This window comes from Dama dama, chromosome 27, assembly GCF_033118175.1.
Source record: "Dama dama isolate Ldn47 chromosome 27, ASM3311817v1, whole genome shotgun sequence".
NCBI lineage: Eukaryota > Metazoa > Chordata > Mammalia > Artiodactyla > Cervidae > Dama > Dama dama.
Window position 1 is genome coordinate 41,181,318 of NC_083707.1, and position 15,934 is coordinate 41,197,251.

At 39.7% G+C, this 15,934-nt stretch overlaps 1 protein-coding gene across 4 annotated transcripts in view; it reads left to right on the forward strand.

Annotated features, from left to right (window-relative positions):
• The window catches only part of PTPRM (protein tyrosine phosphatase receptor type M), a 649,948-nt gene that overhangs the window by 264,133 nt on the left and 369,881 nt on the right, over nt 1-15,934 (forward strand). For all 4 annotated transcript variants that reach the window (XM_061131248.1, XM_061131250.1, XM_061131249.1 and 1 more), the window contains exon 5: nt 12,010-12,125. In XM_061131248.1, the coding sequence (XP_060987231.1) occupies nt 12,010-12,125 (116 nt within the window). The remainder of the gene's footprint in view (nt 1-12,009; nt 12,126-15,934) is intronic.

The following is a 15,934-nucleotide window of genomic DNA, read 5'->3' on the forward strand; positions in this document are numbered from 1 at the left end:
AGTGCTTTTCCTTTATCTATATAGGAGAGGAGAAAGTTTTCCTTGGCCCTCCTAGGGTCGCTGACAGGGTCTGAAAATTAAACCGACAAAGACAGATAAACAGGAGAAAAGCATATAGATATATTTCCTGTATGTTTTATGTGATGCGATAGCCTCATAAGGAAATAGAGACATGCACAAACAGACCTGAGTTTGTTTATACTGGTTTTCATGAAAAGTGGACGTTCATGGAGGAATGTGGTATGGTAAAGACAATACTGTGAGTGTGGTAAGCTGAGGAAGACCCAGCAAGAGGTGTGTGTTCACTTTCTTTTCCACCTTTGTCCTTAGCGATAAGGAGCTCCTTTCCTCTGGGTACTGGGAGGGCATCTGTCACACGAGGGTTTTATGGCCTGTTTCAAGGGAGGAGGAAAGGAAAGGTCAGAGTGACCTTCTTGCTTCTGCTGTTTTCTCAGACTTCTTCAGCTCAATATATTCGGTGTACCCGGGCACTGTGTTTTTGGTAGCATTTCCTGAACTCCATTAACTATCAGATTATCATATGGTTTTTGTCTTTTATTCTATTGGTGTCTTTTATTATTATATTGATTGATTTGGGGATGTTAAATCAACCTAGCACGGCTAGGATGAATCTCACTGGGTTATAGTGTACAATCTTTTTTTTTTAATTAATTAATTTTTTAATTGAAGGATAATCGCTTTACAGAATTTTGTTGTTTTCTGTCAGACCTCAACATGAATCAGCCATAAGTATACATATATCCCCTCCCTTTTGAACCTCCCTCCCATCTCCTGCCCCATCCCACCCCTCTAGGTTGATTTGAGTTTCCTGAGACATACAGCAAATTCCCGTTGGCTGTCTATTTTACATATGGTAATGTAAGTTTCCATGTTACTCTTTCCATACGTCTCACCCTCTCCTCCCCTCTTCCCATGTCCATAAGTCTATTCTCTATGTCTGTTTCTCCATTGCGGCCCTGAAAATAAATTCTTTAGTACCATTTTTCTAGATTGTGTATATATGCGTTAGTATACAATATTTATCTTTTTCTTTCTGACTCACTTCACTCTGTATAATAGGCTCTAGGTTCATCCACCTCATTAGAACTGACTCAAATGCATTCCTTTTTATGGCTGAGTAATATTCCATTGTGTATATGTACCACAACTTCATTATTCATTCATCTGTCGATGGACTTCCAGGTTGCTTCCATGTTCTATCTTTTGTAAATAGTGCTGCAGTGAACAGTGGGATGCCTATGTCTTTTTCAGTTTTAGCTTATAGTGTACAATCTTTGTTATTTGTTGTCATATAATACCTTAAATATAAAGATATATGCATATATTATTCCTTCAATTGTGAGATCTGAAAATTATACAGAATCATGCCTCATTATTATTCTGCCAATTTTAACAAGTAATATTGAAAAAGATTGCAAAAACCCTCATAAACCTATATGTCATATATTGGATAAAATGAATGCAAAATCTAAAACATTTCCGTATTACTACTCCACAGTATGAAGTAAGTCAGCAATTTCTTTAAACACTTAATAAATGCTGAGTTCATAATATGGCATTCTTGATTCAAATTTATTCTTATTTTATAAAACAAAATTAATTTTTCAATCATATTTATTTGCATACTCAAACATTGCCTACTTTCAAATTTAGATTTTTATGAAGACATTAAACAGTGTGATTAAAATAAGAATAACAGTGACAAATTAAAAAATTGGAACTATTTTCTGAATTATGTTTGTTGAATAAAGGCTAACCCAATAAAGGCATTGTTTGAGAAGTGCACAGAACTCAGAACTGTTGTTTCATTTTAAAGGTGGGAAGTTAGCTTGGGTTTTTCTCCAATGGACTATCATTTTTCTTCAATATACAGTGACTAATAAAAGTTATCTTTACATAGTGGCTCACTTATTTTTCTGTGAGAAGACTGTTGAGTCTGTTTTTCCACTTGACAAATTATTCCATTAAGGTCCATTCTTACAGGGCTGCACTGTTGGTTCAGTGGGTAAGACTCATTGAACCAACTGCACTATTGGTTCAGTGGGTGAGACTCCAATGCAGGGAACCTGGGTTCAATTCCTGATCAGGGAACTAATTCCCCCATGCCGCAACTAAGACTTGGCACAGCCAAATAGATAAAATTGTCTTACAAAAAGATCTATTCTTACCTTACAAGCAAAACAAAAGTAGCTTTGTCTTGAAACATGTTTGTTAAGAGCTTTCTGCTCACAAGAGTTACTTGGCCTCTGTGACCCTATTACCTTGCTCATGTAGTGGGGGTAATAATAAAAATAATGCTTTCCTCAAAGGGTAAGTGTAAGGATTAAATGAGTTAATGTACATAATGAGCTTAGAACAGTGCTTAGCACATTTCTAAGACCTCAGTAAATGTTAGCTGTTATTATTATGCCTGAATTCTGATTGGCCCACTAGAATCAATTAACTGCAGATTGTAACTCTAAGTAAACATACTGATTGGTTTCTTAGATGGGATAATTTAGCAGTGTCTGTTTTAAAAGTCAAAAATAGTTTGCAAAATAGATTGTTTTCAGATAGTACTGGGTGTTCTCTTTAGCAGAAGTTTGCTCTTTGTTTGTGATGATGTTGCTGCACAAATAGAAGTGTTGACTGTGCATTCTGGCAGGTGGGCATGGCCCCAGCCCATCTCAGCCTTTGCCATTACATTAAAATGTAAATGAAAAGACAAAGGGGTCAGGACACAGTCTGCCCGTTGTCCATTTCAGTTTGCACTTTGATCTTACAAATTACCATTCTCTGATTTTGTTGTTAGCATTTGGTAGCAGGCTTTGAAGAATCAATGATATGAGACATCTACAGAAAAGTTTGCATCCTGGTCAATGATAACTCCTGGCTTTGGAATCAGAGGCTGATGTAAGATCAATTGACACCTGAAAACCTCTATTCTTTAAAAAGTTGTTTTCTTAGTAAGAAGCAACAGAATATGGCAGAAATGAAAAAAAAATAGAAGAGTTGTACTCAAAAACCTTTTAATATTCATGGAAGATATTTAGTTTTTAGAACTCCTGTAGATTTTAGAGGAAAACTGGCATAGCATTTTGAAAGGGTACCCAGGAGACAAATGGGCCTATAAATTTAGAGAGAAAAAGAGAATTTTTCTTTTTGAGTATGGGCTAGATTGGAATTTTCCACTCTAGTGGTGCTCTACCTGTGTTCCAATTAAGGTGGTTTGGCAAGGTTCAGAGCACGCAGCTCAGCGTGGAACTGAAACTTTTCTGGCTGTAGACTTCTTTTTCTTGGGATCTTTTCCAGTTTCCAGTGATAGATCAGTTATTTTAAATAATAATGAACATTTTTGAGGCTAAGTACCAGGCACACAGAATGTCTTCTCCTGGCAGCATCTTCTTTGATCTTTATCCCAACCCTATGAAATACATACTTTTAAAAAAAATCCCAGTTTTGCAAATTGAAAAAAAAAAATCCACTAAGGCTTGGGTTTAGGAACTTTTGCATCTATTCAAAGACAGTGAGAGCCTGAGCTTGAACATATATACACCGAAAGTGAAGTGAAAGTGTTAGTCGCTCAGTCTTGTCTGACTCTTTGCGACCCCAAGGACTGTAGCTCACCAGGCTCCTCTGTCCATGGAATTCTCCAGGCAAGAATACTGAAGTGGGTAACCATACCCTTCTTCAGGGGATCAAACCTGGCTCTCCTGTTTTGCATACAGATTCTTTGCTGTCTAAGCCACAAGGGAAACCCATATACTGAAATTCTGACCTTAAAATAATATTAGCCTTCAATCGCTTCCCAACCGAAAATATTTGTAGGTTTTGCAGCACTAGGCAGGGAGAATCCAGGCATCTTAAACCTCTGGAAAGATTATCTATGCCTTTAATGTTTATTGAAAAACCTTACAAATGCCATTAGTAGAAATCTTAACCTTCCTGATCTTGGAAGAAACTGGTCTGGAATAAAGAATTCCACAGTCCCTTTGTCTTATTTACCCTAGTGGATGAGTTACTATCTTCTATTCATGTCAATTAATTCTCTTAATTGAAAATGACAATTTGCTTATAAAAGGGTTTATGCTTAGTAGGTTTTTCTGTCTTCATCTGGTTTCCATCTGAGGTATGGCTTTATTATTTTAGCCAGATGATTTTTTTTTTTTTTTTCTGAAAGTCTTCTCAACCAAGAAACACTGCTGCCCAAACAAAGACAGCCAATCCATTCCAAAGAAGTGTGTGTTTGATCAGTTGCTCAGTCGTGTCTGACTCTTTGTTGACCGCATGGACTGTAACCGCCAGACCTCTCTGACCATAGGATTTTTCAGGCAAGAATACTGGAGTGAGTTGCCATTTCCTCCTCCAGGAGATCTTCCAGACCCAGGGGTTGAACTTGTGTCTCCTACTTCTACATTGGCAGGTGGATTCTTTACCACTGAGCCATTGTTCCAGAGGCACCCCCCCGCCCCCCGCCCAAATACAGTTTGAACAAAGGTATCAATTCCTTAAACGCTAACCTTATTGTGCAAATAATAAGCCCTGGAGTCACTGAGAAAGCCATATTGAACATCAGATCCTTTCTAAAGGAGAAAGGATAAGCCCCGTTCTGAGCAGCATGTCTTAATAAGGGTGAAAATAAAGAAATAATATCACACAGTTGTATCTTTGGCCAGCAAATTAAAAATGTAAGTTATAACCTAAAAGTACTCCTAATATAATTAGAAAACTGCATTGATAAATCAGCTTTTCTATGCCTTTCTCTCTGGTGCAGTAGCCACTGCTAGAATCAGGGCCCTTAGGAAAGCAGCCTTCCGGGGCAGCTTTACGGTGCATGCACAGACCTCTGGCAGACCCAGTGCCAGTTCTGATATTCCTGTTATTTATTATTGTTAGGTAAGCTGATGAAGCAGAGCACATATATTTAATCAAATTCTTCAGAAAGAATACAGAAATTAATACTTAGCATTTTTGAGGGCTGGTAAAAAAAAAAGCATCATACACCATGCTGGTAGAAATGCAGTTTGTTATACACGTGAAGGAAAGCAGTTCAGCAATTTGTGTCTAAAGTCTTTTAAAAAATGCTTCTTTTTGTCTTAGTAATTCAATTTCTAAAAATTCACCCTAAGGAAAAAACAAAAAGTCTACATGAGGATTTAATTATGAACTCTTGTGTCTTGGCATTATGTTTAAGAAACTCAGAGGTCCAAAGTGAAGGAATGTTCCAGTTAACTTTTTTATGTTCATATGATATATGTGTGTGTGTGTGTGTGTGTGTGTGTGTGTACTCTTTGCGACCCCATGGAGCCTGCCAGGCTCCTCTGTCCACAGAATTTCCCAGGCAAGAATACTGGAGTGAGTAGCCATGCTTTCCTCCAGGGAATCTTCCCAACCCAGGGATCGAACTCAGGTCTCTTGCGTCCCCTGCATTGCAGGTGGATTTTTTTTTTTTAACCACTGTGCCACCTAGGAAGCCCATATATATTTAAGGATTTCATGACCTTGACATTAGTGACATTAGGATGGTAATCCCTTTCTGTGGAGGCTGTCTTGTGCATTGTAGAATATTAACACCATTGCTGACCTCTGCACGCTGGGTTCTAGCAACATCTGCCCCGCCACCTCCCCTACCCCTGTTGTGACAAATAAAAATGTCCCAGATATCATCAGATGTCCTCTGGGGGTGACACGATCCCTGATTGTGAACTACAACTTTTTCTAATAGTTTTAGGTGAATATTTAACAAGGAAGATGCTCACAATATCTTGTTAACTTTTTTTCAAAAGTGCACAGTAGTCACAAAAAGGTAAATAGATACCAATAGACTACGTTAGAGGATGTAATTTCTTTAATGGCCAAGACCTGCTCTAATAATTTTATGCAGCACCAGGAACTCCCACCAGACCTCAGAGCCACCCATAAATAACATAGTTGCCATGTACTGGAGGCTTCTGTTGTTGTTCCAGTAGGATTTTTTGTTTCATCTTCATTTCCTCTCTTCTGATGATCACCCCCCATTTGTATCTGTTCTCAGGATTTGGTTTTCTTTTTTTTTTTTTTTTTTTTTATTATTATTATTTTTTTTTTCCCAGTGGGTTTTGTCATACATTGATATGAATCAGCCATGGATTTACATGTATTCCCAATCCCGATCCCCCCTCCCACCTCCCTCTCCACCCGATTCCTCTGGGTCTTCCCAGTGCACCAGGCCGGAGCACTTGTCTCATGCATCCCACCTGGGCTGGTGATCTGTTTCACCATAGATAGTATACATGCTGTTCTTTTGAAATATCCCACCCTCACATTCTCCCACAAAGTTCAAAAGTCTGTTCTGTATTTCTGTGTCTCTTTTTCTGTTCTGCATATAGGGTTATCGTTATCACCTTTCTAAATTCCATATACATGTGTCAGTATGCTGTAATGTTCTTTATCTTTCTGGCTTACTTCACTCTGTATAAGGGGCTCCAGCTTCATCCATCTCATTAGGACTGGTTCAAATGAATTGTTTTTAATGGCTGAGTAATATTCCATGGTGTATATGTACCACAGCTTCCTTATCCATTCATCTGCTGATGGGCATCTAGGTTGCTTCCATGTCCTGGCTATTATAAACAGTGCTGTGATGAACATTGGGGTGCACGTGTCTCTTTCAGATCTGGTTTCCTCAGTGTGTATGCCCAGAAGTGGGATTGCTGGGTCATATGGCAGTTCTATTTCCAGTTTTTTAAGAAATCTCCACACTGTTTTCCATAGCGGCTGTACTAGTTTGCATTCCCACCAACAGTGCAAGAGGGTTCCCTTTTCTCCACACCCTCTCCAGCATTTATTGCTTGTAGACTTTTGGATAGCAGCCATCCTGACTGGCGTGTAATGGTACCTCATTGCGGTTTTGATTTGCATTTCTCTAATAATGAGTGATGTTGAGCATCTTTTCATGTGTTTGTTAGCCATCTGCATGTCTTCTTTGGAGAAATGTCTGTTTAGTTCTTTGGCCCATTTTTTGATTGGGTCATTTATTTTTCTGGAATTGAGCTGCAGGAGTTGCTTGTATATTTTTGAGATTAATCCTTTGTCTGTTTCTTCATTTGCTATTATTTTCTCCCAATCTGAGGGCTGTCTTTTCACCTTACTTATAGTTTCCTTTGTAGTGCAAAAGCTTTTAAGTTTCATTAGGTCCCATTTGTTTAGTTTTGCTTTTATTTCCAATATTCTGGGAGGTGGGTCATAGAGGATCTTGCTGTGATTTATGTCGGAGAGTGTTTTGCCTATGTTCTCCTCTAGGAGTTTTATAGTTTCTGGTCTTACATTTAGATCTTTAATCCATTTTGAGTTTATTTTTGTGTATGGTGTTAGAAAGTGTTCTAGTTTCATTCTTTTACAAGTGGTTGACCAGTTTTCCCAGCACCACTTGTTAAAGAGGTTGTCTTTTTTCCATTGTATATCCTTGCCTCCTTTGTCAAAGATAAGGTGTCCATAGGTTCGTGGATTTATCTCTGGGCTTTCTATTCTGTTCCATTGATCTATATTTCTGTCTTTGTGCCAGTACCATACTGTCTTGATGACTGTGGCTTTGTAGTAGAGTCTGAAGTCAGGCAGGTTGATTCCTCCAGCTCCATTCTTCTTTCTCAAGATTACTTTGGCTATTTGAGGTTTTTTGTATTTCCATACAAATTGTGAAATTCTTTGGTCTAGTTCTGTGAAAAATACCGTTGGTAGCTTGATAGGGATTGCATTGAATCTATAGACTGCTTTGGGTAGAATAGCCATTTTGACAATATTGATTCTTCCAATCCATGAACACGGTATGTTTCTCCATCTGTTTGTGTCCTCTTTGATTTCTTTCATCAGTGTTTTATAGTTTTCTATGTATAGGTCCTTTGTTTCTTTAGGTAGATATACTCCTAAGTATTTTATTCTTTTTGTTGCAATGGTGAATGGTATTGTTTCCTTAATTTCTCTTTCTGTTTTTTCATTGTTAGTATATAAGAATGCAAGGGATTTCTGTGTGTTAATTTTATATCCTGCAACTTTACTATATTCATTGATGAGCTCTAGTAATTTTCTGGTAGAGTCTTTAGGGTTTTCTATGTAGAGGATCATGTCATCTGCAAACAGTGAGAGTTTTACTTCTTCTTTTCCTATCTGGATTCCTTTTACTTCTTTTTCTGCTCTGATTGCTGTGGCTTCATCTGCCTCCTTACTTAGTGCAAATAAGCAATCTGTAGGAACATTCCTGGAGTCACTGTGAGCCTTGGTGGATCAAAGTGGGTATTTACCAGCCTCTCTCAGAAGGCCCAAGCTTAGGTCTGCAGACAGGTGTCTCCGCCACAGGTTACCAAATGCTTTCCATTTAAAAATCATAAAGTGTGCAGGCTTCCCCAATGACTCAGCAGGTAAAGGAATTTGCTTGCAATGCAGGAGGCATAGGAGATGTGGTTTCCATTCCTGGATTGGGAAGATCCCTTGGAGAAGGAAATGGCAACACACACCAGTATTTTTACCTGAAAAACCCCATGAACAGAAGAGCCTGGTGGACTATAGTCCATGGGCTCAAAAAAAATCGGACTCAAATGAGTAGGAGCATGATAGATAGTGCAGAAAAGCATGCCTATTTCCAAAGCTGCTTCTTAAACGTAAATTTATGTGTGATTGGGAAACAAAGTAGTTAGAAAATTCTAAATTCAGGTTTTTAATTTAAATTAAAAAATGTTATTTCTTTAATTTTAATGTTTATTATCGAAAGTGTCTTCTAAAGGTAAAAAATTATTTAAGTCAAAAATCTTAGGAAAAAAGAAGGAATTGATTTTAAATACATTGGACTCCTTTTAATACTTTAGTCATATTGGTAGGAGGGATATGTAAATGAAGATGATCTTGGTAAGTCATTTCAGGAGGCGGTTTGGATTTGGATACAAATAAAGTATGCTATTTTTCAGCAGTTCAGAAACAGGCCGTAACATTAGAAAAGGGGAAAACAATATGTGTGGCCCACCCTTGCTCTTCGAAAATAATGATCCTGACATGGCTGATAAAGAATGAGCTTAAAATTTCAAGATTGAAATTCATTTTCTGTAAATGATTTTAGTCTGTGGGAAACTTATTCTTGATGCTGCAAACTAAATGTTTTTTAGCTTTCCCTGTGTGCCAATTAAAAAGTGTGGGAGCCTTTAAAAGGCTGCAGATCTCCGGGGAAGAGGTCACTCTGGGAAGAAAGACCTTCTTTTCGTTCCTGCCTCCCTAGGGGAGAGGAGGGTGCAGAGCTCTGCAGCCCCACAACACCTGGATGAACCCTTCTGGGTGAGAGAAGCTAAGGGGGCTCAGTCATAGAGCATAAGGAAAGCAAGAGGGGTTTTGAAAATGCTGGCAGCCTTGGTGGGTAGGGAGGGAGAAAAGGAGAAGGATCGCAGGTGGGGTACAGGGTAGGAAGCCAAGGTCTAAGACGAGCATGAGCAGCACATGGACATTTCGCAGTGGATTTTTAAGGGAGACTTTTTTCATCAGTAATCAAAGAAAGGCAAATTTAATAATGGTGAGTCTTTTTATGCAAAGTAGTAAACATATTTTTAGCACTAACCATGGTGTGGGCTGTCTCATACACTGCAAATAAGAATATATACTATCAGTACCTTTATGTCTTTTTAAATAGAAATATAGTTGATTTACAATGTCATGCCAATCTGCTATACAGCAGAATGACTCCCTTATACATATATGTATGTTCTTTTTTAATGTTCTTTTGCATTATGGTTTATCCCAAAAGAGTAAAATTTTTTTAAAATTTTTAGTAGCTTAACTGTGTGGGGATATATCCAGGGTGATACTCAAAATAATTAGCAACCCTTTAGCACAGACTCTGGAGGGACCCTGGGTTTAACCAGGTGGTGTGAACACTGCCCAAGTGGTCATGAAAGATGGCTACACACCCAACACTTTGTGTTAGGAAGCCAGTGTGTGGGAGCGACCTGCAGCCAGAGGGAGAGCTAGGAGGACAGGAAATGGACAGGAGGGGGTAACAGCAGTGAGATGTCCTGACAGAGGACAAGTGATGGTGCAAAGGTCTGACAGCAAGCTCAGGGAATCCATGCAAGCTTTATGGAAAGAACAGCAGTGGAGAAGGGCCTTGAAAGGAGCTTGAATTCCAACAGTCAGACTGGGAGCCATACCTGGTGGGATGCAGAGCCCGGGAAAAGCATTCACCTAGGTACAAAGCAGTGTTGCCTAGTGGGCAGCGCCTGAGCTTTGGAACTGGCCAGACCCAAGTTTCCACTCTGTCTGGCTCTCACCGGCTAAGTACCCACAAGTAAAATGATGGAAAAAACCCTTCTTCAGAGAACACATATGAGTCATCAATGGAAAAGTTTCTGCCCGTGAAATGCTCCAAAAAACATTACCTTTTGCCACTTTCTGAAAACAATGGGTCTTTCAGCTTCTTGGGAACGAAAAATTAGAAAAAGAAACTTGATGCAAGGACTTTCTGCACAGAGCTTTAAAAACCATAGACTTGTGCTGTTCTTGATTAAGGGGAATTTGATTAAGTTAATGAGAAATAGTTTATAGGCTTCTAAGAGAATATAATATTAGAGACAATGACACACAGTTAATACCGCTGTTTTAGAAATTACTGAGGACATTTTGCATGCCAGGCTTCATGAACGCATTGTTGCAGTTATTGCTGGTCTTCAAATGAGTAATGGGGGTTTCCTCTGTGTTATTGGTATTAAACTACATTTTTCTTTGTTCTTGGATAGTAATTCATTTTCACTCCTAATTGTGTTTTTTTAAGTCTTTATTGAATTTGTTACAATAGTGCTTCTGTTGTTTTTATGTTCTGTTTTTTTGGCAGAGAGGCTTGTGGGATTTTAGCTCCCCAAACAAGGATTGAACCCCCACCCCTGCACTGGAAGGCGAGGTCTTATCTACTGAACTGCTAAGAGAAGTCCCCTAATAATGTTTTTCACAGGCTAATATTAGTGCTATATATCATCTTTGGGTGCCCAGGAGTGGTGGACCATCCTTTGAAAGGTTGATCCAGAGACACGTTGGCACTGGGGCGCAGGCTGGCAAGGCATAAACAATGCCTTCTAGCTGTCGTTCAGATTTCTCCATTTCTCCCAGAAAACATCACCATCCTGTTTTCTTCTTTTCTACTCTCTAACCTCCCCCTATCCCACCTCTTGCTACTCTTTCACTCTATCCTTGTACTGGTAAGAGAGTGTTTTCCTAAAAGAAGTTATCATAAAATTTAATTCCCAACCCATCCCTGCAGTTCCTCAGTGGACGTCTTCAGTGTGCTCCCGAAATGGATCTGTGCTTCTCAGATCAAATAGAACGATGCTTTGTTTAAACAGGTGTCCCCTATGGACAATGCATGTTCTGAAACTTAATGCTATTTAGCAGTTGGAATCATTCTTTCTCCTTGAATTGGAAATAAGAATCAGCAAAGCCCGCCGTGCTCTAGCGGTTGCAGGGTAATTTCACAGAGTCTGTCTATGGGGAGAGTATTTTGGTCGCTGGGAAATATTACATGAGGAGTGCTGCATACCAATTAGTTGTATTAAAATATATATTACTAACAGCTCCGTACTTGGCTTAAAAAGTTTCCTTGACAACATCATTTAACTTCTTACTGTTCTTTTCATGTTCCTAGTATAAATATCTAATATGTTTTTGTTCAAAACATCAATTAGGCCTCAGTGTAATCTTTATTAATACAGATCTGTTATTACAAGAAGACTGCTGAGCTATGATAATTTGCACAGCAGGGACCATAAAATATCTTCTTTCCGTCTGGTTCTATCCCAGAATGCCTGGCTGTTAGAGAACACAGCAGATCTTTCCAGAACGTCTTTTACAGGCATAATGAAATCTTTAAAGCTCTTAGAAGCAAAGGCATTCTTTTCTTCAAAAGTAAACAAAAGGGAAAGGCCCGAAATTGCAGACAGATTTGAAAAGACACAAACATGTTCAGACCTCCACTTTTAACATCTTTCCTTCTTTGTCTTCCTGCAGCCAGAACGCCCCACTTCCTGCGGATCCAGAACGTGGAGGTCAACGCCGGCCAGTTTGCCACCTTCCAGTGCAGCGCCATCGGCAGGACCGTGGCTGGAGACAGGCTGTGGCTACAGGTACAGTAACGCACCTTCCTGGTTCAGAGCGGGTCCAGCAGGCAGAGAGCCTGTCCCTGGGGAGGGCCCCAGAGAGCCGGTCAGTGTCAGGACACCAGCAGGGAGGAAGAGGATGCTCTGAGCAGTCTCCCCCTTTCTCCTCTTGCTTCCACAGTGAGTAGCCAGGTAACAAAGAGTTCGAGACAAGTTCAATGTTATCATTCTTCATAAACCTTGCTGTGAATTTGTGGTTTTGCCCTTGCTTCTGCTTAGCCATCTTGTTTGGAAGATCTGGTTACTGAGTTACTTTTAAAGAGCAAGATGTTGGAGTCCAAAATATAATACCCTCTCCCTGTTCATCCTCTTGATAAAAACCCAAAGAATCGCGTGGGCTTGTCACACACAAACTTATAGACATTTTTGTTAATTTTCAGCTCCTTGGCCATAGGCCTAAACCTAGAAATTAGTAACACATCTTTTACTTTTGACCATTTTTGTTTGTTTTTGTTCTGTTTTGTTTAGTCACTAAGTCTTGTCTGACTTTTTGTGAGCCCATGGACTGTAGCCCACCAGGTTCCTCTGTCCATGGGATTTCCCAGCAAGAATACTGGAGTGGAGTGGGTTGCCATTTCCTTCTCCAGGGGATCTTCCCAATCCAGCGATCGAACCTGGGTCTTCTGCATTGGCAGGCAAATTCTTTACCACTGAGCCACTTGGGAAGCCCTTTGAGCATTTAAGTAGACATTTTGTTGTTGTTGATGATGATGTTTGGCAGAAACCAACAAAATTCTGTAAAGCAGTTATCCTTCAATTTAAAAGTAAAGAAATCTTTTTAAAAGAAAAAAATAAGTAGACGTTTTCCAGTGTCATAATCACTTGTGTGTCTTGTTTTATTGTCTTGCAAACTCTACCATCTGTATTTTGTACAGCCAGTAGTTTCATGGACAGATCAAGGGTCTCAGGAATTGTGACCAAATGGGATTAAGTGACCTGTCCCCTCTAAACAGTTTGCCATCCACTTATTTAGACTCTAGGTTTGGTTTCCCCCATAGAATTCTCCAATTTCACTCTTGTTGCCTCTTGCTGTGCATCGGTCCATAGGCTGCTCGTTCCCCATCTTGACTCGTGTTGATTTCACCCCTCTTTCCTTAGGGATCCTATAGTGGGTTTTGGTTTGGTTTGCTTGTTTACTGTAGTTTGCTATGGACCTGCTTTATATTCTGACCCTTCTGTGCATCTGTTCCGCTCCACTTGGGCTTCTGTTCCACCCCTGCAGACTTCTCCTCGGTATACATCACTCTCCGCCTATCCTGTGTCTCTTTCTGCATCATAGCAACAACTGTCATGTGCCACATTTGCCTGATGCCCTATAAAATGTAAAGGTTTCCCAGGTGATGACAGTGGTAAAGAACCACCTGCCAATGCAGGAGACGCAGGTTTGATCCCTGGGTTAGGAAGATCCCTTGGAGAAAGAAATGACAATCCACTCCAGTATTCTTGCCTGGAGAATGCCATGAACAAAGAAGCCTGGCTGGCTGAAGTCCATGGGGTCACAAAAAGTCAGACATGACTGAGCATGCACACATGCTATAGTTTTTAAATCCTGTATTCTTTGAATCATCACAACTAAAGTCAACAGTCATTTTTTTTCCCTCCTCTATTTCTGGGGGAAATGAAAAACAGCCAACTGTGCTATCCCAGGATTTGTCAGCAGGACATGGACAAATGGGAACACGTTCTGTAAGAGACACCTTAAATGCTTTGGGGGTCCTCTAACATCTGTGGCTGCATGTTGCCCTGCAGCTTTCGAGAAGGGTTGTGTCAAGAAGGGGTTGATGACAAAGACAGAATTGGGATGACTTTGAAATTCTTAGTGACAATGAGATTGTCCTGGACTCAGCCTGTTATTTAGCTTGTGAGTCTTTGTGTTGTTCGAATAGTTTTAGTGTTCAATAATTTACTTCCTCTGTTTGGATAGGCATTTTGTGGGGAGATGTTTATTTTATTAATAGTGGATGAAATAAGACAAGTGTCTTTTGCTTGCAAGGATGGCTTCTATTAACCTGAATTTGTATGAGATAGTTCCAGCAGCTTAAGGGTGTGTGGTAGGGGGTGGTGTCACAGAGCGCTCCTGCTCTCTTGCCTGGGCCCTGAGTCTTTGCTTCAGGCCATTCTTTACAAGTCATGGGGAGAAGCAGACCTGGAAAACTAGATGAAATCCCTCTGGTCTTGGAGGTATGAATATGGGCTTTTCTTCCTTCTTCCTCTAATGTTATAACACTTAAATGCTTTTCTCCATTTCAGTTCACTTGGCTCCTCAAAGTAATTCTAAGATTCAGGCAGAAAATTGAATGAAAGATTGTTTTAAGTTTTTCTGTCACTTGAATCTTCCTAGTAGTAAGTCAAGATTTGGAAATGAATAGGACATCCTTTATTTGGGGAACATCCTTTATTTGAGAGTTCCTTGGACAGCAAGGAGATCAAACCAGTCAATCCTAAAGGAGATCAACTCTGATTATTTATTGGAAGGACTGATGCTGAAGGTGAAGCTCCAATACTTTGGCCACCTGATGTGAAGAGCTGACTCACTGAAAAAGACTGTGATGCTGGGAAAGATTGAGGGCAGGAGGAGAAGAGGACAACAAGGGAAGAGATGATTGGATGGTGTCACCAGCTCAATGAACATGAGTTTGAACAGACTCTGGGAGATAGTGAAGAGCAGGGGAGTCCGGCATGCTGCAGTCCATGGAGTCGAAAAAAGTTGGACACGACTTGGCAACTGAACAAAAACAACATCATTGTGAAGTGTGATCATTTATACTTACATTACACAGTAATTTGCATTACATCTTTTGAATTCTACCATAATGCATTGTTCAGTGTTTCATGGTGCATCCCTTGGCTCTGTACTTTTTTATATATGAGTTTGAGGCGCGGGATTGTTAAGAGTCACAAAGGTAGATTGCATACCTGGAAATAGTCCTGTTTCTTCACTTCTACTCCAGATTCATTCCACTCTGCTGTGCTGGCTTCTCATATCCAGAGCTAGGTGAATAAACAATGTGCACTTACCACTCTGTTAGAAGGATTTGGGTGTAACTGACATCACATGATTTACATCCAGGAGGCATCTTGAAAAAAAAAAGTCCATCTATACAACTTGTACATCTTGATCCACATCTATGAAAAATGGCCAGTGGTTTGATTGCTTAAAAATAATCTCTATATGTATATATAGATTATATATAAATATAATCAATGGCAGAGTCTTTCTCAAAAGCGTAACACTCATAAATCTGAGGATGACACTAATGAAGAAGTGTTTATGGTTAACAGATGGACCCCATCTGCTTCTGTCTTCTCCATCTCATCCGTGGGCCAGGCAGGTTATTGCCAGTGTGGAGCTGGTCTTTCTAGAATACAGAATGACAAAATGAAACACAGCTCATGAGCCTCCATTATTATAGCTGCAGTGTACTTAAAACACCTTCCAGACAGTGTGCAGGAGGAAGACAGCATCTATCAAAGTATTTTTATGTGGTGAAGAAAAAAAAAAAAAACTGATGTGCATGGAATCTGCTGAGTATCCTTGCTGTGTACTATCAGATATGGTGATCTTTGCATGAACCTGGGCTATAACCGTGGGAGACGCTCAAATGAAACAGATTTGGAAAGCCATTCAAGTAACCAAAACAGGGGCGTGCATTTCTTGTTGTTATCAACTTTCTGGTCACTTGTGGAGCCCACATTTTGAAATATCCTTGAGTATGTTTATATAGAAGATACTGAGAAAATAGAATTTTAGATGTTCTTTTTTATACTTAAATATT